This window comes from Bos indicus x Bos taurus, chromosome 19, assembly GCF_003369695.1.
Source record: "Bos indicus x Bos taurus breed Angus x Brahman F1 hybrid chromosome 19, Bos_hybrid_MaternalHap_v2.0, whole genome shotgun sequence".
Taxonomy (NCBI): Eukaryota; Metazoa; Chordata; class Mammalia; order Artiodactyla; family Bovidae; genus Bos; species Bos indicus x Bos taurus.
Genome location: NC_040094.1, coordinates 40814328 through 40836402, shown reverse-complemented (window position 1 = coordinate 40836402; position 22075 = coordinate 40814328). Strand labels below are relative to the sequence as shown.

Below are 22075 nucleotides of genomic sequence, written 5' to 3'. Positions count from 1 at the left end.
ATTTCTACACTGAAAAGCATTAAATTATATATCAAGAATATATAGAGAAAGCAGAAGATACTAAGAAGAGATGGCAAGAATACACAGAAGAACTATACAAAAAAGATCTTCATGACCCAGATAACCACGATGGTATGATCACTCACCTAGAGCCAGACATCCTGGAATGTGAAGTCAAGTGGGCCTTAGGAAGCATCACTACGAACAAAGCTAGTGGAAGTGATGGGATTCCAATTGAGCTATTTCAAATCCCAAAAGATGATGCTGTGAAAGTTAATATGCCAGCAAATCTGGAAAACTCAGCAGTGGCCACAGGACTGGAAAAGGTCAGTTTTCATTCCAGCCCTAAAGAGAGGCAGTGCTAAAGAATGCTCAAACTACCACACAATTGCACTCATCTCACACACTGGTAAAGTAATGCTCAAAATTCTCCAAGCCAGGTTTCAACAGTACATGAACCGTAAACTTCCAGATGTTCAAGCTGGATTTAGAAAAGGCAGAGGAACCAGAGATCCATTGGGTTATCGAAAAAGCAAGAGAATTCCAAAAAAAAAAACATCTATTTCTGCTTTATTGACTATGCCAAAGCCTTTGACTGTGTGGGTCACCACAAACTGTGGAAAATTCTGAAAGAGTTGGGAATACCAGATAACCTGACCTGCCTCTTGAGAAACCTGTATGCAGGTCAGGAAGCAACAGTTAGAACTGGACATGAAACAGCAGACTGGTTCCAAATTGGGAAAGGAGTATGTCAAGGCTGTATATTGTCACCCTTCTTATTTAACTTATATGCAGAGTACATTATGAGAAACGCTGGGCTGGATGAAGCACAAGCTGGAATCAAGATTGCTGAGAGAAATATCAATAACCTCAGATAGCGGATGACACCACCCTTATGGCAAAAAGCAAAGAAGAACTAAAGAGCCTCTTGGTAAAAGTGAAAGAAGAGAGTGAAAAAGTTGACTTAAAGCTCAACATTCAGAAAACTAAGATCATGGCACCTGGTCCCATCACTTCGTGGCAAATATTTGGGGAAACAGTGGAAACAGTGGCAGACTTTATTTTTGGGGGCTCCAGAATCACTGCATATGGTGACTGCAGCCATGAAATTAAAAGATGCTTACTCCTTGGGAGAAAAGTTATGACCAACCTAGACAGCAAATTAAAAAGCAGAGATATTACTTTGCTAACAAAGGTCTGTCTAGTCAAGGCTATGGTTTTTCCACTAGTCATGTATGATGTGAGAGTTGGGACTATAAAGAAAGCTGAGCACCGAAGAACTGATGCTTTTGAACTGTGGTGTTGGAGAAGACTCTTGAGAGTCCTTTGGACTGCAAGGAGATCCAACCAGTCCATCCTAAAGGAGATTAGTCCTGGGTGTTCGTTGGAAGGACTGATGCTGAAGCTGAAACTCCAATACTTAGGCCACCTGATGTGAAGAAGTGACACGTTTGAAAAGACCCTGATGCTGGGAAAGATTGAGGGCAGGAGGAGAAGGGAACGACAGAGGATGAGATGGTTGGATGGCATCACTCACTCAAGGGACATGAGTTTGAGTAAGCTCAGGGAGTTGGTGATGGACAGGGAGGCCTGGAGTGCTGCATCCATGGAATCACAAAGAGTCAGACACTGAGCAACTGAACTGAACTGAACTGAACTGATACAGAGAACATTCTTACAGTCAATAATAACAAGGCAATCCAATTAAAAATAGGCCTGACCTTCCGGGGCGGATGTCACCATGGCGGCGGCCTTGGCTCGGCTCTGGCTCCGCTCGGTCAAGCAGGTTCGGGTTCAGTCTTGCCCCTTCCAGAAGAACGTGGAATCGACAATTTCCTTCCTCCAGGCGGTGAGCAGCAAGAAAGTTCGCTCCACGAACCTCAACTGCTCAGTGATTGCGGACGTGAGGCATGACAGCTCCGAGCCTTGCGTGGACGTGCTGTTCGGAGATGGGCATCGCTTGATTATGCGTGGCGCTCACCTGACCGCCCAGGAAGTGCTGACTGCTTTCGCCTCCCACATCCAGGCCAGGGGCGCGGCGGCGAGCAGGTACAAGCCTAGCGCCAGTACCGGGTGCTGACAGCACAAAAGAGACCAGTCAACAGATTTTAACCCAAGACTGCTAAGGACACTTATTTAAGAAGAACTTAATTACTTATATCACTATCTGGAGGGCCACAGAATGCCAAAAAAAAGAAGAGGCCTGTGACTACAAACCTAACCAGTGTTTATGGGACGAGGAAAGACGAGGGGTGCGGACAAATTTGAATTTATTTCAGTTTCTTACCGTCACTCACTGCTTAACCCTTTTGAATTTGGCTTTTCCTTCCACTACTCAAGGTACCTCTTACTCTATTAGAAATGCTGTTTTCTCAGTCCTCATCTTTCCATTTCAGTCGCATTTGCCACTCTTAATACACTCCTTGTGGAACTTCTCTTCCTCTCCGGTCCCTTGTCTTAACCATAAGGGTGTACTACTCTCCTTTCTTTTATTTTTGGGGCATCTTGTCTTCTGTCATGACTTGAACTGTCCTCTTGGGTTAAATCCTATATTTGTGTTGGGCTCTAATCTTAAGTTCTGTGCTATATAGTCAGGGTACCTACTACCAATTTTCGCCAAATTCCAGCAACACTTTCTGTCCAAAATAAAACTGATAATCTTGCATACTGTCTATAATGATCGTTGAACAACGGCAGGTTTGAACTGCAGGGGTACTCGTATATGCCTATTTTTAAAATAAATACTACATGATCTGTGGTGGTTTGGGGGAAAAAAAAAAAAATAGACCTGAGACTTCCCTGGTGGTCCAGTGGTCAAGACTCTGCACATCCATTGCATGGGGCACAGATTTGATCTTTGGTCAGGGAACAAAGATCCCACATGCCACACAATGTGGCCCCAAAAAAAGAAAATTAATCAACTGATAAAAGCCCTAAGCACTTAGACAGACCTTTCACCAAGGAAAGAGATGATTGGCTATGTTCAAGAAAGAGTGTTCATTACTAAACTGCAGAAGAAAACCACAAGAGGAAGTTTGACAAAGGCATTTATGATACATTTGGGAAAAGTTGAACACAGACTGGGACTGGGTGTCAGACATTAAGGAATTTAAATCCTTATATGTTAGAAATATGTCTGAAATATTTGGTGAAATATATGGTGAAATAATATGTCTGGGATTTCCTCTAAAAGATTGGAACAAGGGAAAAAAAGGAAATAGATGAAATAGCGAGAGTAGAATATTGATAAATGTCAGAGTTTAATGATGGTATATGTGCATTCTCTGTTAGTCTTGAGAGTATATTTGAGATTTTCCATACCTGAAAAAAAAATTTAAATGAGGAACTTGACCACTGTGAGAAAAGAGCTTTTAACAAATTCATAAAGGAAAGCAGGCAGTAGTATTACATAACTTAGTTTCTTTCAGCCTAACACTAGTCCATCCTCAGTATACCTTGCAAAAATCTGATTATTTTGTTAATGCCATGCACAAGGTTATCGTGAACAGAAAGAGATTTAAGTGAAAGAGCAGAGACAGCTTTTGGTTTTCATGTATCACAACTCGCTAGCATGTTCTAGCTAGCTTTCTGGTGTTGTGAATTTACAAAATGCCTGTAAATCTTTTACCAGCACAAATGTAGTCACTGTGAATAGCTATTAATGTTTCCAAATGTGAATCAAGAACGATCTTCCCCCTGTGCAAATTCTTATACACAGCACAACTTTTTTTATCCTTTGAGAACCTACCTCTTCCTCAAGGTTAAAGATCCCTGGATTTATAACTACTTTTTATTAATATTTGGGGTATGGAAATTTTAGTTTTTGTAATACTTGAGAATCATGTATGAAATTCTAAAGATGTGTTCTTATTTGTTTATTGAAAATTATGTATAATATTATTATATGCTTAGTAGACTGTGTTCATATTTGTTTATTATTTTCTCCTTTTTCAGTACATGTACTAGCCTTAGCAAGTTTTGTTCCAAACTCAGGCACCTTGACTTGGCTTCCTGTACATCAATAACAAACATGTCTCTAAAAGCTCTGAGGTAAATTTCTTATAACAAGAATGTCCAATAATCAGAACAAATACTTATTTAAGTTGGAATTGAAAGAAACTTTTGTTTTATAGATATGTACTGTGGTTCAAAATTGACCCTTTGTTTTACCACTTGCCCAAATTATAGGACAAATTCAGATGAAATGACTAGCAGTAACTAGGATTTCTGAACAGAATAGTAGTTTGTACATGAATGAAGTGCTTAGCACAGGATTCTGTATGTAGTAAGCACTCAGTAGGTTTTCATTGTTTTAATGTGATTGTAATTTTTAAAACTGCATTACAAAAAGATATTTCTTGAAAGGAGGGTGAAGTGCCCATTCTCTTTGCACTTTTACTTTTTTATCAGCCTTTTATAAATGATTATGGTCCCATGCATTACTTACATTATGAATAATAAGAATTAAACTATTAAAAGAAGAAATTAAATTTAGTTAAGTAGAGTGTAAGTAATATGAAAATGTGGCTCCTTCTATACTTAAGAACACATATATCTAAGGCTGGTTGGTATAGTAAATAAGGTAGTATAACAGTGTTCATAGTTTATAGCACTTCATGTAAATGAGCTCATTTATTTGAAAATCTTGTGAGGTAGACACTTTCCAGATAAAATCTAAAACACTTCTGAATCCCAGTTATTGTGATTCAACCATGGGAGGTAACTGAATAAGTCATCCTTAAGTTTCTCAGAGTCTATAAGAAGAAAAAAGACACTTAAGTATGTTTTAGTACAGAGGAATAAGTGTCAGGGTAAAAATGAATGCATCAATTTGAGGAGAACTTAGAAGGACTATTGCTAATCTTGGTCTGAGAGAGGCTTTGGCAGACTTCCTGAGGTGACTGCCTGAAGTAACACTTTTAATGCTGAAGAATGAACTTGAACCAAGATCCCTGGCTTTATTTTATAAAACCAAGCAGTATTTTCCAAAAAATGCCCTAAAGCTTGGGATTCTTCTATAGTTTAAATGTATAGTTAAATTAAATGTAAATTAAATTTAAATGTATAGTTAATTCTTCTGTAGTTTAAATCAAAAAATGAAATAGTATTTGATAGAAGGCAGAGATCTAATATCATATATCCTAAATTCAGCCTGTGTAAAATATACCCTATATATGTCCCAGAAAAGAAAATTTTGCAGATCCTTTGTAATTTTTAAAAGAAAATTTTCCATGTCCTCATTACTAATGCTTTGATAAGTGCTTGAATTGTTTGATAGAAAACTTTGAGATTGAATCTGATTCTTCATTAATTACTCTGTTAACTTGAATGAATGAATCACTTAATTTCCATTTCTTGTCTGAGACTGTTAAAGTTGTGATAAGTGCAGAAAGAATATATTTTGAAAAGTATAAAGCTCCATAAAATCTAACATATCTGAAAAACAGCATTGTGCTTGAGCTTGTTAAGGTAGATTTGAGCTAGTCCTCCTAGTGGTGTCTCCCACGTGAACACCGCAAGCATTGATAAATATGCCTTTTGTTGTTATGGAATAACCAATAAAATGAGACATTGGTGCCTTTAGAGTTGGATTTAGTCATATGTTTGTTTCATTTGTTTTATTCCTAAGTGAGGGATGTCCACTGTTGGAGCAATTAAACATTTCCTGGTGTGACCAAGTAACCAAGGATGGTATCCAAGCTCTAGTGAGAGGCTGTGGAGGTCTTAAAGCCTTATTCTTAAAAGGCTGCACACAGGTAATAATAACTCCCTGTCTTAACTTTAGATTGATAGAGGCGCCATGAGCTTGGTGGGCAGCCCAGGATGTTGGCTAGAGAGATACGTAGTTGTGTGTTACTAACCAAAAACCCATGCTTACCAAAAATTAAAGTATTTTCCCTAGAGTGAAAAAGTAGAAGAGGGAATTCCTTAGACGCCACGCTTCCACTGCAGGGGGCGTGGGTTCAGTCACTGGTTGAGGAACTAAGATCATGCATGCCATGCAGCATGGCCTTCCGCACCCCCATCCCGGCCCCCCAAAAAGGAGAAAAATTAACACCTGACCAAAGATAAAATTTTTGATGAGAGGCAAAGATGAGGAGAGAAAATCATATAGAACAGGTGCTGTTGGCAAGAAAGGTTTCATGTAATTTAATCTGAAAAGAAAACACGCTAGGTTGTCAACTGCCTGAGACCTTGAGCTGGATGTGCAAAGTTTATAGCAACCTACATTTTATAGTGTTGATGCTTATTTCCTGCCAGTCACATCACAAATCCAACATATTTTGTCATTAAAATTTTTAATATCTCAGTGTTTTACAGTGGGGGAAAAAAGGATTTGACATGGTAACAACATGTGGAAGGAAATGATCAAGAGTGGGTTTAGAAGTGACTGACAAAGTAGGGCTATGCTCTTATTCCCCCTTTTTTTATTAAAGGTTGCTAAAACCATGCCTTGGTTTCTGTTTTTCTTTTAATGCCCTCATTCTTTCACCATAATGGGAGGATTTCCCATTGTTTGAAACAGAGCTTCGAAAGTATGACTGCCTTAAAACAACAGCTTGAACTTCTGGTTATTTATGGAACCCTGAAAAATATTGATTGGGATGCATCATTATAGTCAAGTTACTTGCCATCTGGTCTCAGCACTGTACTCATAGCAGTGATCTTCCAGCAGTAGATAAACTGCAGATTCCTCTCTCAGCTCCTGCTCCCAAAAGTTTGTTAAGGAACTTTACATGGAGTGTAGAAATGTGAAAGTTACTTTAGTTTCAAAATCCTTCCGGAGAATTCTGTGAAGAATATTTAATTTATCAGAAGAAATATCCATGAACACTAGGCAGTGCTTATCTTTCCCTTGATTTGGTGATACGAAATTAATGTGGCCCAAACTGATGACAAAGACTAATAACTGTACTAATCATATGAATTGCACTTTTATATGATCCTTTGAAACTTCGTTAGCTACATTTAAAATGTATTGATGAATGTGTACACTCTGTGTGTGTATGTACACTCTTAAACCTTTAAGATTTTAAAGTTTTAAAATTCTAAACAATATCAGTAATAGTTTTTTCTCTCTCTTTTTAATTTTTCTAGCTAGAAGATGAAGCTCTCAAGTACATAGGTGCACACTGTCCTGAACTGGTGACTTTGAACTTGCAGACTTGCTTAGTAAGCAGTCCTTCCAACCGCTCTTTTGTTCTAGTAATTCATTTCAGTAATGTTAAGAGTTTCAGTCATAATGACCAGCAGTTTGTCCACTTCATCCCTGAGGATTCAAGTAAACATCATGCTTTTTTACATGCTCAGCATTGCTCACTCCTAGGGCCTTTGACGTAGATGAGATAGAGAGTAGCTTATACAGAATTCCAAGTAAACTCAAGTACAACTCCACCCCTTTCTCTTCTACTTAGGAAAACTTACTTTTTAGAAGTAAATTATTCATAAACTTTGGTCTTTAAAATATTTTTGGTAAATTAATTGCAGTCACATCAATTTAAGATCTATCAGTCATGACTATTGGGGACCACTGATATAAGTAGATGACAAGCAAAGTATACCCTTTAAATTATTCTCAGTTAGTATTTATAGTTTACATTTGATTTGTTTATTTAGACTATCAACTTTTTTGTGTCTATCACAAAAAAGATTTTGATTTTGGATTTTGCTCATAGAATTAACTGAAACTATTCAGGATCCTAGAACAGTGACGGTACACCTTTAACTTTCCTCTCTTGCCTTAAAAATTACGTATGTGTATTACTTTGGAGTAAGAGCCTCTCATTGCAGTGAAAAAAGTTAGGGTTTTCCTTGTTTTTGCTAACCCTTCTGGTGGTTATACTTTCTGTTTATTCTTTGGTCACTTGAGACTTAAGAGCACAGTGGTCATTTTAGGGTGACACATATAGGGCCATGTTTTGTGCAGTTTAAGCATCCTGTCCTTCCAGCCCTTAAGCTGCTACTGTTGCTAAGTCGCTTCAGTCATGTCCGACTCTGTGCGACCCCGTAGACTGCAAGGATGGTGCTAAAAGTGATGTTTAAGATGCTCCTAGAGACTGAGTTAAGGAGATGATATTTTGATTCCCATAGTTGCTAACTACCAGAAATTTGCCTACTTTCATTTATGAAACTAAAGTCTTTGGCCTGAAAGAAAGATCTTACACAACTTTTGTAAACATGAAACTGTCATCTTACAGTGATAGGAAAAAACTGATAAATCTTCAGATTTTATTTATGTACACATGCACAGGTATTACATGTTTATGTTACATATAAACACATACATACCATGCCTAGCGTTTACCGTTTTGGTTTCCTTTCCTCTACCCTCTGGCATAAAGAACCAGCTCCGTCATGTGTTTATTTTACTGTTTACCTTCACCCAGATCTTAGGGCGTGAGTCATTCCATCCGTCATTCCTGTGCAATGTGATGAAATGATTCTCAGCATTCATAAGACTTCTTGAAGTTTCTGCCCGAAACTGTTGAAGTGACCGAAGTATGTACTTAATGCAGTCTCTTTTTCTTGACTAAGTTGAAAACATAAAAGTTTAGTAGATTTTTACTCTTTTTAAAAATCATGAGTATTGGTAATATGACTTTCTTCATCTTTTTTCCTCAATAATCCCTTACAGAATTTAAAACGTGAAGGAAAAAAAGGCAGCACAGCCCTCACAATACTTTCCTGTGTATATACACCTTATCAACTCATTCTTATGACAGATCTTGTATCTGTCTTTGCATCCATTTTCAGTTGTGTGTTCTACAATACTGAGAGCGTACTGATTTAAGCAATGAATATTTAAAGTTTGAGGGTTTTTTGTTTGTTTTTGTTTGTTTGTTTCAGTTGTCCTTACAACCGAAGAATACTGCTTGATTAAACAGAGATGACAGGAAAGCTTTATTCTGAGGCTTACACAAAATTAGTGAATCTATCAAGATAGGGATAAATTAGAATGTTGATTATATCCAATATAAGATGTTTATACTTGACATCTTTTTTTTTTTAATGTAACATCTTCTGTGTTCTTTTTCATTTTAAAATTAAAACAGTAATTTGAAACATACAAAATTTGAGTTGGATACAACTGTTTCCATTAAATTAGGATAGTCTTTATATTATAAAACTGAAATTTAGAAATAAATGGATCTGTGGTTGATATAAGACTGCAGTAGTGTCATCCACAGGTTGTTAAAGTAACTTAGTATCAATTTTGAACTTGTAAATGTGTTTATACTGTTAAAATACTGCTGTTCTTATCTGTTTTCTAGGTTTTAAAATCATTTAATTGAACCTACACCAAGATGCACCCCATGCTGTTCCCAGTCCTGTTACTCCCATTAGGTTAAAAGAACCCCATTATAGCTTCTTCCCTTTGCACCAGCAATGAGCACAGATTCTCTTGAAAACTAAATCAAAAGGAACTGGAAGGAAGAAAGAAAGTGTTCATTTTCTTTTAGGTCTGCTACGTGATTAATATCAAATCTGCTTTTATTTCTTTTTGGCACTTACTTCACAGAGGTAACTTTTTTGTCTGTATCTTCTGCTAAGTTACTGATAACTCTGGGTTTTTCCCTCTTGTTTTTTTAGCAAATCACAGATGAAGGTCTCATTACTATATGCAGAGGGTGCCATAAGTTACAGTCCCTCTGTGCCTCTGGCTGCTCCAACATCACAGATGCCATCCTGAACGCTTTAGGTCAGAACTGCCCTCGGCTTAGGTAAACATTTTTGTTTATCTCAAAAAATCAGAGAAAAGGAGCAGCAGCCTCCACTCATGCTCATTCCTTGGAAACTTGAAATTTCTAAGGTAGACTCTACAAGGCCACTACTACCTTTTCAGATGCCTACCTACTTGCTTCCTACCTCATTTGATTACATGTAATTGGCCTGAACCTGGGGGTCATAGTCCTCATTTTCTACTTCTTGCTGTCCATACTAGAATATAACTAGTACTAAAATACCAACATTTTATCTCATTACTTGAGAAAAGAAATAAAGTCATTTTCTCTTATTAATGCTTTCATGTAATTTCTTTCTGAAGAAAATTTATAGAGGCCTACCTATTCTATTGTAGTAATGATGTCAGGTACATAGCGGGGAATATTTAAAGCGAAAAAACAACTCTTTTGTACTGATGGTTTTAAAGCAAGCTTTATTTCTCTGTGGCTCCTCTTCTCTACCTGAGTACAAGATTGGCTGAATGTTTACTAAGAATGCTATGTTAGCAGACACATGGCATCAAGCCCATCTTGATTTTCAGTCTTTAAAACAAAGCTTCATTGTACTTACATATTAAACGTGTCAGCCATAAACGACTTACAGATATTAATTCATTTAATCATCATAACACCATATAAGCACTGTTATCACCTCTATGTTATAGATGAGAAAACCAAAGCACAAAGAGGTGGAGTAAACAGTTCAAGGTCTCACAGTTAGTAAGGGCAGGAATAAGTGTTCACTCCCAGGCAGTCTAGCTCCAAAACCTACAAAACCACTTTTCTTACCTATAACAATCATTGTAAACCAATAAAAACTTTCTTAAAACTTTTTTGTAATGATCTGGCCATGGGCCTTTATATGGTTTTGCTTTAACTTTTTTAGTAATTTGTAAGCAAACATACAGTGTTCTTCGGTATTGTCATACAGACACCACCAGACTTTGCACAGAAAAGAGCTACTACTTTTGATTCCCCAAGCCTGTGGTTGGTGTTTAGGGTTGTGTTCAGCAGTTCCTGAATAGGAGAGTGACTGCCAGCTCAGCTTCCTTCTCTGCTGGGCCTCCCTGAAAGCCTGTGGGAGGAGGCAGGAAGCTTAAGGATATTTTTTTTCATATATATGGAATTTCTTATTTGGGACAGGCCTGTGATTAACCAGTCCCTTCATCGTATTTTTAAAAGCTGTTTAAATCTGAGTAAACCTACATGTGAAATAGGGAAAGAGAATAATTTACTTTAGCAGCAAGATTAACTGAAACAGAGTATTTATCTCCATTTCCTTTGTTTTCTAGGAGCAGGCTGCCCTCTGGGGGTAAGCAGTATGCTATCACGAAGGCTTTTTAATGCATTTATCATGCATTTTGGCATTAACTACAAGCTTCTATTATGTTCTTCTGATTGCGTCACCCTGAAATATATTTACAGGACCACTTTTTGATGACTCCATGAAAGAGAATGGCAAGATCTGTATACAGACTTGCTTAGCTGTGAATGTCATTCTGTGTTACATAGACCTTAGGGAATAGGAGGTTGTTTTCTTAAATTCTTGCTCTTTTAGAAGACCCAGTTTTCAGGGACCAAGGGGTTGACTTTCACTTTGTTTTTTTAACAGAATATTAGAAGTGGCAAGATGTTCTCAATTAACCGATGTAGGCTTTACCACTCTGGCCAGGGTAAGTGTTTTCTTCAGGTTCTGTAGGCTTTGTTCAGGATTTTTAATTTCAGAAGAATGAACAACATAGGGAAATGTAAGGAACAGAAAATTGAGGAATGGGATGTGGGAGAATACATCTGTGGCTGGTGTTCCTGAGCATTCTTGGGCAGAAGCTTCAGGCAAGTGCTCTGGAAAGGTAGACATGGGTTGGAGAGCATGACACTCCTTCAAGAGACTTGATTTTCCACTTTTTCATAAGATGCTAGGTTAAACTGAGCAGGCATTTCCTAGTGCTTTGTGAAAGATTTACTTGGTTATTTGGTGTGCAACTGGTGAATGAATGTTGAAAGAAACATGTAAGCCTAATCTAAATGGAGAGATTTTTTTTTCATTATATTTTTAATGGAATAACTTGGCATGAAAAGGTAGGAAAACCAATTACATTTATGGTTTTAAAGTGAAAGTGAAGTCGCTCAGTCGTGCCCAACTCTTTGCGACCCCATGGATAGTAGCCTGCACCAAGCTCCTCCGTCCATGGGATTTTCAAGGCAAGAGTACTGGAGTGGGTTGCCATTTCCTTCTCCATAAATGGAGAGATGTTAAGAGATTTTCTGTGTTCTCCACAAGATATTAATACATGAAGGGGCTTTTAAGTCACTGTATAATAGTATTTAAAGTATACCATCTTTGACCAGTGTAATGGACCACGAGAAAGGGCATTTGCTTTCAGGGCAGATCAATGGAATACTAATGGGGGAGGGAACAGGGGGCAGCGCTTGGCATAACTAGATTAAGACACAGATTCCCTTCCTGTGCTTCCAAAGAAATCATTTTCATTAAATTGTTTTTGGTTGAAAGGATCTCTATATTATCTCAGTGAATATTCAGGAAATTTATTCCTTTGGACTTCTTAGATAGTAGATACTTTAAGTGTGGAATAATTGAGAAATTCACTATGATACAGGCCTTTTAAAAAAGTGTAAGTAATGGAATAAGGTAGGAAGTGGTATTAAAATGACACCAGTTCTGAAGCTCTTGAGATTTCATCGGTACATTTAATACCATTTATTTTTTTGACCTTAATTTTCTCCTGTATTTTAAATGTTTTTTCTATAATGTTGGGTTGTTTGTATTTTTCAGAATTGCCATGAGCTTGAAAAGATGGACCTGGAAGAATGTGTTCAGGTAAGATTGTGGATTTTTACTCGGAAATACAGTATAATAGAAATGTACATAATACATGCACGTCGGAACGTTCAATTCCCTACCCTCACATATTATAGAGCCTGCTTGCTGTCCATTTATTGAGGTGTCATCCAGGCATACCAGGCACAGGTGCTCATGCAATTTGTGCTAGGAAAATACATGTCATCAGTAAGGTTGCCATTAGAAAGAAAGAAGGATCAGGCATTCAGATCATAAAGATATTAAGATATTTCTTTAGATCTACAGGGTTATGATACTAGTAAATAATTAAAGCCCCACGACACTGATAGATATCTGTCCCTTTTTAGCTTAATTGGACCTGGAGCCTCATATATCATAAACCCTAGAGACCCAACTCTGTGTGGAACCCTGTCCTTCAGGCAGGCAGACTTACTACCTTATTAACACTTTCTTTTATTACCAATGTTAAGAGCTTTGAGTTTGTTGGTTGGGTAGGGAGAAATTTTAAAGGGGGACTCCTGAAAAGAAGGTGGACTTCCATGATGATCCAGTGGTAACGAATCTGCCTGCCAGTCCAGGGGACATGGGTTTGATCCCTGGTCCAGGAAGGTTCCACATGCCACAGGGCAACTAAGCCCATGCGCCATAACTGCTGAAGCCTGTGTGCCCCAGAGGCTGCGCTGCACAGCAAGAGAAGCCTTTGCAATGAGAATCCCGAGCACCACAACTGTAGTAACCCAGGCTCACCAAAACTAGAGAAGGCCTGTGCACAGCAATGAGGCCCAGCACAGCCAAAATAAAAACTTTTAAAAAAAGCAGTGAATTTTTTTAATGGTAAAAATAAAGAATAAAAGATACTTCGGTAACTATAGCAGCTATATATTCAGTAACTCTATATACTCCAGGTAACTGTTTGTTATCTGGACACTACTTAGTACCTGTCAATCCTAATTAAACTAAAACATGTTCACGTCCGTCTCTTGCACGTGCCTGTGTGTCCTTTCCGGTGTCCACTCCTTCTGAATGATGCACACATGCTTGCCCACTATAATCCCCTACCCCTGCCATTTCTTAGCCCCTGTGGAGTTATGTGATTTATAATAATAATTTCAGAATTGGAGACAAATTTGAAAAGAAACGCTGATTTACTTTTCATCCTAAGATAATTATGAAAGACTGTTGTTTCTCAGGAGTTTTTCCTTATTGAATGTTCATAGTTAACCCAGCAGCTTCTTTCTGCCATCCTTGAGGGAAATAACTGACATACCAGTTACCAGTCCTGAGTTGTGGCATTGTTTGTAAAAATATGGGTTAGATATCTAAAAACTTGAGGATGTTCCTACATTAATTTTTTTCATGGAACAGTGTCTTCTGATTCACTTCCGTGATGGTTCTAAGGAGATCAAACAAAGTCCAGTGGGTAGAAGTTATGAGGGGACAAGTTTTCGTTTATTTCAAAAACAATTTTCAACGGACCTGTTCAAAGATGACTAGATGAATTTAAGTCTAGCCTGGATAGATTCTCAAAAAACAGGTTCTGGTAGCTGATGGGATTTCAACCTTAAGATTCTGTTGTTTGATAATTATCAGGATATCAGACTGGAAGTGTAGTCAAATGTGGTATGGCCCATGAGTTTTTTGCAGTTACACCTAAAATAAGCTTACATGTTTCTTTCAGATAACAGATAGCACATTAATCCAACTTTCTATACACTGTCCTCGACTTCAAGTATTGGTGAGTTTGACTTTGGAAATTTTATATATTTATTGAATTTATTCAAAACTGAGCTCTATTGGTGTCTGGTTACCATCTTGGGAAAGTATATTTCTCCAAATTGTCAACTTACAGAAGACCAAGGGAGGACTTGTCTAAGGGAGAAAGATAGAAACTGGAAAAGTTAAATGTTTTCTCTATCGATGCTTAGAGATTGAAAACTGACAGTTTTTCTCCCTCCTGCATGAATTACACTCCAGCCTGAATGATGCTTAAATTTCTAGAGATCCAAGAGATGAGATGGCCCCAAATACAGTCTGCTTCCTTCTCACTGGGACTAAATGTTCCTATAAAACAGAACCAATCAAAGCTTTACTTGGAGGGAGTTTCTGCTACTGCTTCCAGTAACACTGTGAGAAAGAATTCAGGTTGTCTGTTCTGTATCTAGGCTCATTTTTGGTGTTCTGTGGCACATTAAACCATGTTTCAGTCAAGGGTTCTGTGTTTCACATGGAGGAACCAGGGATTTAAGGAAAACTTGTAAAGTTAACAGGTGACCACATCTTACAGCTGTAAGAATCATCTTCAGGTAATAAACTATTTGGGCTGCCCTGCATCAGGTATTCAATATTTAGTCCAAATTTCAAAAAAATGTTTACAGGAAAAGCTTGAGTGCCACCCCCACCCTTGTCCCAGTAAGAGAGGAAAAGTATTAATAATTTGTGTGTCAAGAGGGTTGTGGGAGATGTCTTATTTTGTTTATGAACTATTTCACAGTCATTATAGGAATTCACAAGATGTATTTAGAATCACCCAGAGAAATGTTGATCATTGATTATCAAAAGCAGAACCCCACCAACTCTGATATGCATTCTTCATTTCACCACATGGCTCTAGTGATGGCTCGATATATTTCGGAATCAAACCAGCAAGCTCTTTTTCCTGGTTACACACAGGCCTCTGATTCAAAGAATGCTATTAAATATTTCAGTGTCCTTCCCTGTTCTATTTGGCTGCAGAGTCTGTCTCACTGTGAGCTGATCACAGACGATGGAATTCGTCACCTGGGGAACGGGGCCTGCGCCCATGACCAGCTGGAGGTGATTGAACTGGACAACTGTCCCCTAATCACAGATGCGTCCCTGGAGCACTTGAAGAGCTGTCACAGCCTCGAGCGGATAGAACTCTATGACTGCCAGCAAATCACGCGGGCTGGAATCAAGAGACTCAGGGTAAAGATGGCAGCATCATCCTCTGGCTCTAGTTTCTCAGCACTCTTTCTTTTTTTCCCCCTCCATTTCCTTTTCTAAGGTTTAGATTCCTGTGATTTATGTATTTACTTGGATTTTCAACAATGAGAAAAAAAGATGGCAGGGAAACCTAAGGGTAGATAGTTCTTTCCTGTTGTTCCTGATGGAAGTTTAGCAGGATGAAAAAAATAATGAAAAAATATTTAGTTAAATGGGGTTTAAATTTTTTAATTTGTATAGCCTTTCATATCAAACTCTTGTGCTAGGAATCTTTTTTTTTTTTTTAAGACAGCAAATGGTGGTTGGATCACCATTTTTTACCTTTTATTTTTGCCCCATCCTTCATAACAGACTCATGTATAGCCAAATCACTGAAAGACAGGTTGCCAGCAAAGAGGTTATAAAAGACTGGATGAATCTTTGTGTTGGATTGTTCTGCTCAACAGACATTTATTGGAACATCTGCTCCACACCTGTTGTGGGAAAGGCCCTCTGCTTAATTTGGCCCTTAAAACCAACCTTTAAAAATATCTGTGTTGGCCTTAATAGCATCAGAGTGCATAAAGGAGCAGCAGATTTAAGTTGAAGTTCCAGTTGACCTCAATTCCACCTCTCCCTTTAGACCTGGAGGACTGAGAATGTAATTGCAGTGGGAAGGCCTTGCATCCATATCTCTTCTTTACCAAAAGAGGAAAGCCACAGGTCATCCAGAGCTGCTTCTGTGGCCTATGGTCCCTAGGTCCGCCTGGCTGGATTCCACCCCAGCCGGGGATTCCACCTCTGAATCCTCAAGAATCACTTAGCACTCTTCCAGTCTAGCTATCTGTGTGCATGTCTAGACTCCTAAGTTCCCTAAGAGCAGGATCTCTATCTTGACCATTGTCCCTTTACAGAACTAGCACAATGCCTTGAACATAGTAGGAGTTTAGAAACCATTTATGTAGTAAATGTTAGAAACATGTTAGTTAAAAGAGGATAATGGGTTTTTAAAGATATCAGAGGAAACATTGTCCATAATGGCTTGGAAAAAATTAATTTTTAAGTTTATATAATTTCTTCCAGCTATGGGACTCCAACCAGGAATCCCTTTGGGACAGGTTAAGAGATTAGCATGACCTTTGCCCCCAGTTTTATTATTATGGACGCAGCAGCCAAAGGTATGTGAACTAATATGGTCTTTTGGAATAATCTGGGATGGTATGAAGTAGAACCTAGGTCTCAACATGCTGTCCGTGCTCAGCCTCTGTTCTGCCTTCGTGTCCACTCAGTCCCTCTGGTTTTTCTGAAAAGCAACCTTGCTGTTTCTGTTGAAGGCCTCCCTCTTAGTAACGTTTCTGTCTTGTTTCAGACCCATTTACCCAATATTAAAGTCCACGCCTACTTCGCACCTGTCACTCCACCCCCATCAGTAGGGGGCAGCAGACAGCGCTTCTGCAGATGCTGCATCATCCTATGACAATGGAGGTGGTCAACCTTGGTGAACTGAGTATTTAATGACACTTCTAGAGTTACCGTGGATCTCCATTGGAAGCAACCCCAGTGTTCCGGGCAAAGGTTACAAAGTGAGGGCGGTGTCCAGATCCCCAGAGCCACACATAAATACGCATACCCACTCTCACCCTGACCCAGTCTGTCTCTGTGACCAGGGGACTGAGTTCGTGCTGGCTTTATCATGTGGATTGGTAAAACTTAACCATTCCTGTTGGATGTGCCCAGAAGAAAATCATAAGCAAGGTAGATGGAAGGGGGCATTCCAGCAAACCCAGTTTTACTGCTACTGTGGTTTCTTTATTTTGTTAAGGGGTTTCTTTGGCAATTTTGGAACAGCAACTGCAGTCCTCCAGGGTCAAGGAAAGCATAGAAAAACAATACATGTTGTATCAGGGACCAGAGGGAAAATTTCTTTGCATCCTATAAATGGTAGCCATCCATTGTGAGATGACTAAAGAGCTGCTGTGCTTCCTTGTTCCCATGCCAACATGCTGAGCATGCTCACAAAGAAGGCTTGTCCATTCCTCCTACTGTGTTTTAGTATTTGGCCCAGAGGTTTGCTAAATGGTTGCATTGAAATCACTGTGGTCCAGATGTGATGACTTATTCACTCAAATTGTCACTGTCTGTAGCACACTGTGTACCTGTCTTTCATTCTCTGTTGCTCCCTCCTGCACTCTTGCTCAATCTGTCATCTGTTCATAGTCTGCTTACTCACACTCAGTTGTTACTCCTTTGCTGTTGTTGTGTTTACAATTTGCATTTTGGATAATTAGTTGGGGTTACCAAACATTTTTAAAAGAGACATTATCAATAAATATTTTTTTAATTCTAAATTTTACCATTAGGGGACCCTGCCTGAATCTTTGCCAGTCAAGAAAAATTATGAGAAGAAATTGAGCTAAGACTATTTTGATGAAAACAAACTTTGCCTTTTGGTTTTTGTTGTATCTTGTGATAAATGATAATATGCATGATACACCCAGTATTCCCCTCTGCACATTTTTCCTTCCATCTAACTTAATGAGGAGAGAGAAATGCATTATTAGAAAAGAGTGGAATGGCAAATCCCAAAGCTGAAACTGAAAGCCACCGCCACCAAAGCTCAAATATTGTGTGTTGACCAAAATCTAGGTGTGATCAGTGGCATCTCTGATTTGTGCCTGTGAGATTTGTTCTACTTTAGCAGGAATGCTGCTCAAGGAGTTGTGCGATTGAGCTGGGCTGTTTCTCTTTTTTTCCTCCCATTTCAGCTTATCAGGGATGCGAGAATGACCCTATCACAGCTGGTCAACTGTACATCAGTGTTTGGTATCATATCTAATGTTGGAGCCTCAAAGGACTAGAACCTTTTCAGAACCCATCAGCCATCTCTCTCTTGAGCACAGACTTTCCATGAATGAAATATCAGAGAAGCCAGGTAAAGGCATTGGGGTGGCAGAAAGAGAACATTGAGAGGAAGTAGGGGGTTCAGTGTGTTGGGCAGCCTGGTCACCAGAACTTAGAGCAGAGTATTCAGTGTCCATGACTCAAAGTCAAAGAAGAAGTTCCCCCCCATCAAAAAAAAAAAAAAAAAAATCATAGAGGATGAGGGAAATAAAATAAGTTTCTGAAGTGTAAGAAGTAGATTTCTAAACATCAAGGTTAGAAACCTTGTGTGATTTTTTTAATAGGATGACTTTTGGTTTTTTAGGACATTAATGTGCAACGCACCACAATCTTAGGTCATCTTCTACATGATCCAGGCTGTGAAAAGGCTTGTTTTAATGCTGCAGGTGTTAGTAATACTAGCATATGTAAGAATAAAATGTGATTTACTTTTCCATAAGCAATTAGTTGAAAAGGTCCTAGGAACCTACTATCCACCATTAGTTAGCATGTTAAATTTATTTTAAATCTAATTTTATTATTACACCCTTTTAAAAGCTCAAATTATATGTATTTTTCATTTCCTTTCCCTTATCCTCTTTTCAGGTTACCACATAAGGAATATATTTTTTAAAAGTGAGACCCACTCTCCTGGCTATATCCCACATATATACATATACACATTTGCACACACACTTCTAAATGTGGTTGAAAATATTCAGATCCCCAGGTAACTCACTCAAACAAAACTTATATATATATATGTATGTATATGTATTTAGGGGGCAACAGCTCTAACATACAAAGTTTAAAAAAAAAAAAATAGTGCCTGAATAAAACCTTGATTTATTAGTGAGTGTGGATTTTAATTTCCCAACAGTTGAAGTTCTTGAGGTACTTCTTTATTTAAAAAAGGAACAAACCTATTCACTAGTACATGAATGTCTTGAAAATGCTGTTTCTCTTCTCAAAGAGTGCACCCCTGTGCAAGTCTCTGCGGGCTTGTGCAGGTGAGAACAGAGTCAGTGAGAGCATAAAGGCCCTGGAGTATGCAGCACTGGTGTGTATATGGTCAGGCAGGAGCCTTGTTCCTTTCTCAAGAAAACTTGAGGCCCATAAAGCTTGGAAGGACATGTATTTTTATGCCAATCTGAAACCTGTGTCGGTTAATGATACAGGACTTTGAGAACCCATGGTAAGTTTTGGTCAAGTGGAAAGGGTCCTGTCATTTGAACGTAATATTTCCTGACTCAACATTAGGAAAAACTTATTGGTCTCTTTGTCTGATTCTGGAGTGTGCCTTCAATTAAAAAAAAAACCAGAGGAAAAGTGAGAAGAGATTTGGGCAAAGTAAGAAGGTATCCTCAAAGTTATTACACATCCAGATCATCTCTTTTCTAAGCATCCTTTTCCCCTTATGGTTTCCAGCATCATCAGTATCTTTTACATCTTCATTGACCCTACCTATGAAGGGAATGATTCCAGCTTTTTTTTTTTTTTGCATAGACTTCTCCCATTTCCTTTATATACCCATCCTTGCCTTCTATTTAAAGCTTCACTCCCAGTGATACTGCTAATTTATTTCCATGTCTTCAATCTGGCTTCCTCTCTGAATTCTTGTCCTGATCTGGGCAACCTTGAATTCAGTAACTGTAAGGCAGCTCAGGCCATTTTTCACTGAGTGATCTTTGGTGTGTGCTTACTGAATTTGAAATCAAACTGTCAGATATAAGGAATAAGGGAATCTGGCTTCTTCCCTTTTTTCCAATATTTGGAATATGAAAGCACATTGTGCTTTTATGTAAAAAATATTTCTCATCTTATTCTGTTCTTTAGTGGATGTAAAAGTATTTCTTAAGTGGTTTTTATAAATTTCCACATCCATTAAGTTGATTTAGTAGACATGTAAGTCAGAAATTTTTCATATTCCTTATATCACCTTTTAGAGAGAAATCTGGTGAATATTTTTATGATGCTTTATTTCAGGCTTTCCAAACTGTTTGAATGGTTCAATATAGCTACAGTGCTGTAGCAGTCAAGTTCTTTTATTTCTTCTAATTGCCTTGTAAAATGCACTGTTACTGGTTTGATAACCCACAAATGCCATGGGAGGCTAAACAAAGTATAAGTTGGAACCTGTCTTAGTTTGAAGTTGTTAGGAAGTGTGAGAGTATCCCAGGAAAGAAGAGTTGGTTTCCTACCTGCCTATGGGCAGCGTATCCTTGGTGACTATGTTATTTAGAGCAAGGAGCACTTGGTCATGGTGGACCCTTGTCCATTTAATGTTTATTGAGCTGAAAGTCAGATTGCTCATGACAACTGCCACGAGAGAGGAAGGGTTTAAAGGAAATCGGTCTGTTCTGCTTTTTTACCCTCCCTGTGTGCATGATTTAAGGTTAATTTTCTATCCCTGTTGTGCATCCTGGCTGACACTCCTTCATTGGTATGCTTTGAGCTTCCAGAACATTTTATTAAAAAATTGCCTTCTCTATCTGCCCACCAGTTCTAGGATCTTTAACCACCTCAAACCTAAGCCATGTGAATTAGTCAAGTCTTGTTTGAGAAGACAGATAGGATGTTTCATTGGAGGTCTTGAGGCAGAACCCTCCCCCTTACAATGATCTTGAACCAAAGAACCCTAAAGTGGTAGGAGGGTGAGGGGAGTCACAAAGTCTCAGCCTCTCACCTTTATTTCTATCATAAATGTTAATTAGAAGATTGGAACATACAGAAACCTGTATACAACCATTTCAGTAGGGTATAATTAATCCAGGTAATTTGGCTTGTATTTGCTGTGTCCAGATGTCCAAATGTAACATGTCGACATCTCCAGCAAGAGAGCATGCTGCTCTAACTTGCCCTCCCACTTGAAACAAACTTTCTACCATTTGAGGCAAGTGAGTTTTCTGCATGAAGGGCTTCTGCAGCCCACCCATCCCCCTTCCCCATACCCCAAGGCAAGTCTACCTGTTTTGCCCATTTTTATCCTTAAGAACATCAGTTCCACATCTCGGGAACCTTTGATCCTTAAGAAAGTCAGTAAGAACTTCTCAGCTGAGTCTGAGTGAATCTTTGGAGCCCAAGAGAGGTACATTTAATTTTCAGCAGGAAAAAAAAATTGTTGGACAGGTTTACATGGGTGTTAAGAAAAAATGCGGTAATGCAATTCTTTCATCTCTGCCTCCTGTTTTTGTTGAGTAAGCCCTTGGTAGAGGTTAGTTCCCAGGTGTCGGGACTCAGTGTTTCCTCAGGCAGGGTGGTTCACTGCCCTTTTAGGAAAAAGAACCATGAACAACCAAAACTATATCAGTTGACCCTTTTGGTTTTCTGTATTTTTCAGTGTCTTGTTTTGAAGAATCAGGGTGGGGAAATGGTAGTTGCAATTCAAAGTGAAGGAGAAAATTGGTTCTGGAACTGGGGTACTTTGCTTCAGGTACGAGCATCGGTCCTGAATATGTAGAAACAACTGCCTCGCCTGTAGGCAGATTTACTTTCCATCTAATGAACTCCATGCCCTTCTTCCTGGCAAGGAGGGCTTCTACTTTGCACACAGCAGACCAGTGTCACCCAGAAAGGGATCGGCACCTCTGAACACCACCAGTGCTTCCCAGCAACTTCTGGGTGTGGTTTCCACCAGAGCAAGAGCAGGTAGGAAGTAAATGAGAGTCCCCATCTCAGGGAGAGATGAGGGAAGAGAGCTGTGCAGACA

The 22075-nt window shown here is 38.7% G+C and overlaps 1 protein-coding gene and 1 pseudogene across 4 annotated transcripts in view; both read left to right on the top strand.

The window, feature by feature from the left end:
- FBXL20 (F-box and leucine rich repeat protein 20) overlaps positions 1–19685 on the top strand; it is a 101423-nt gene extending 81738 nt beyond the window's left edge. For all 3 annotated transcript variants that reach the window (XM_027519802.1, XM_027519803.1, XM_027519804.1), the window contains exons 7-15: positions 3955–4050; positions 5630–5756; positions 7099–7173; positions 9592–9722; positions 11335–11395; positions 12517–12561; positions 14222–14278; positions 15277–15489; positions 16856–19685. In XM_027519802.1, coding sequence (XP_027375603.1) covers positions 3955–4050; positions 5630–5756; positions 7099–7173; positions 9592–9722; positions 11335–11395; positions 12517–12561; positions 14222–14278; positions 15277–15489; positions 16856–16963 — 913 coding nt within the window. In that variant the 3' untranslated portion in view covers positions 16964–19685. The remainder of the gene's footprint in view (positions 1–3954; positions 4051–5629; positions 5757–7098; positions 7174–9591; positions 9723–11334; positions 11396–12516; positions 12562–14221; positions 14279–15276; positions 15490–16855) is intronic.
- LOC113878574 lies at positions 1595–2769 on the top strand (annotated as a pseudogene). Its single transcript, XR_003507026.1, has one exon. The product of XR_003507026.1 is annotated as a 39S ribosomal protein L53, mitochondrial pseudogene (transcript).
- Positions 19686–22075: the final 2390 nt, after the last annotated feature.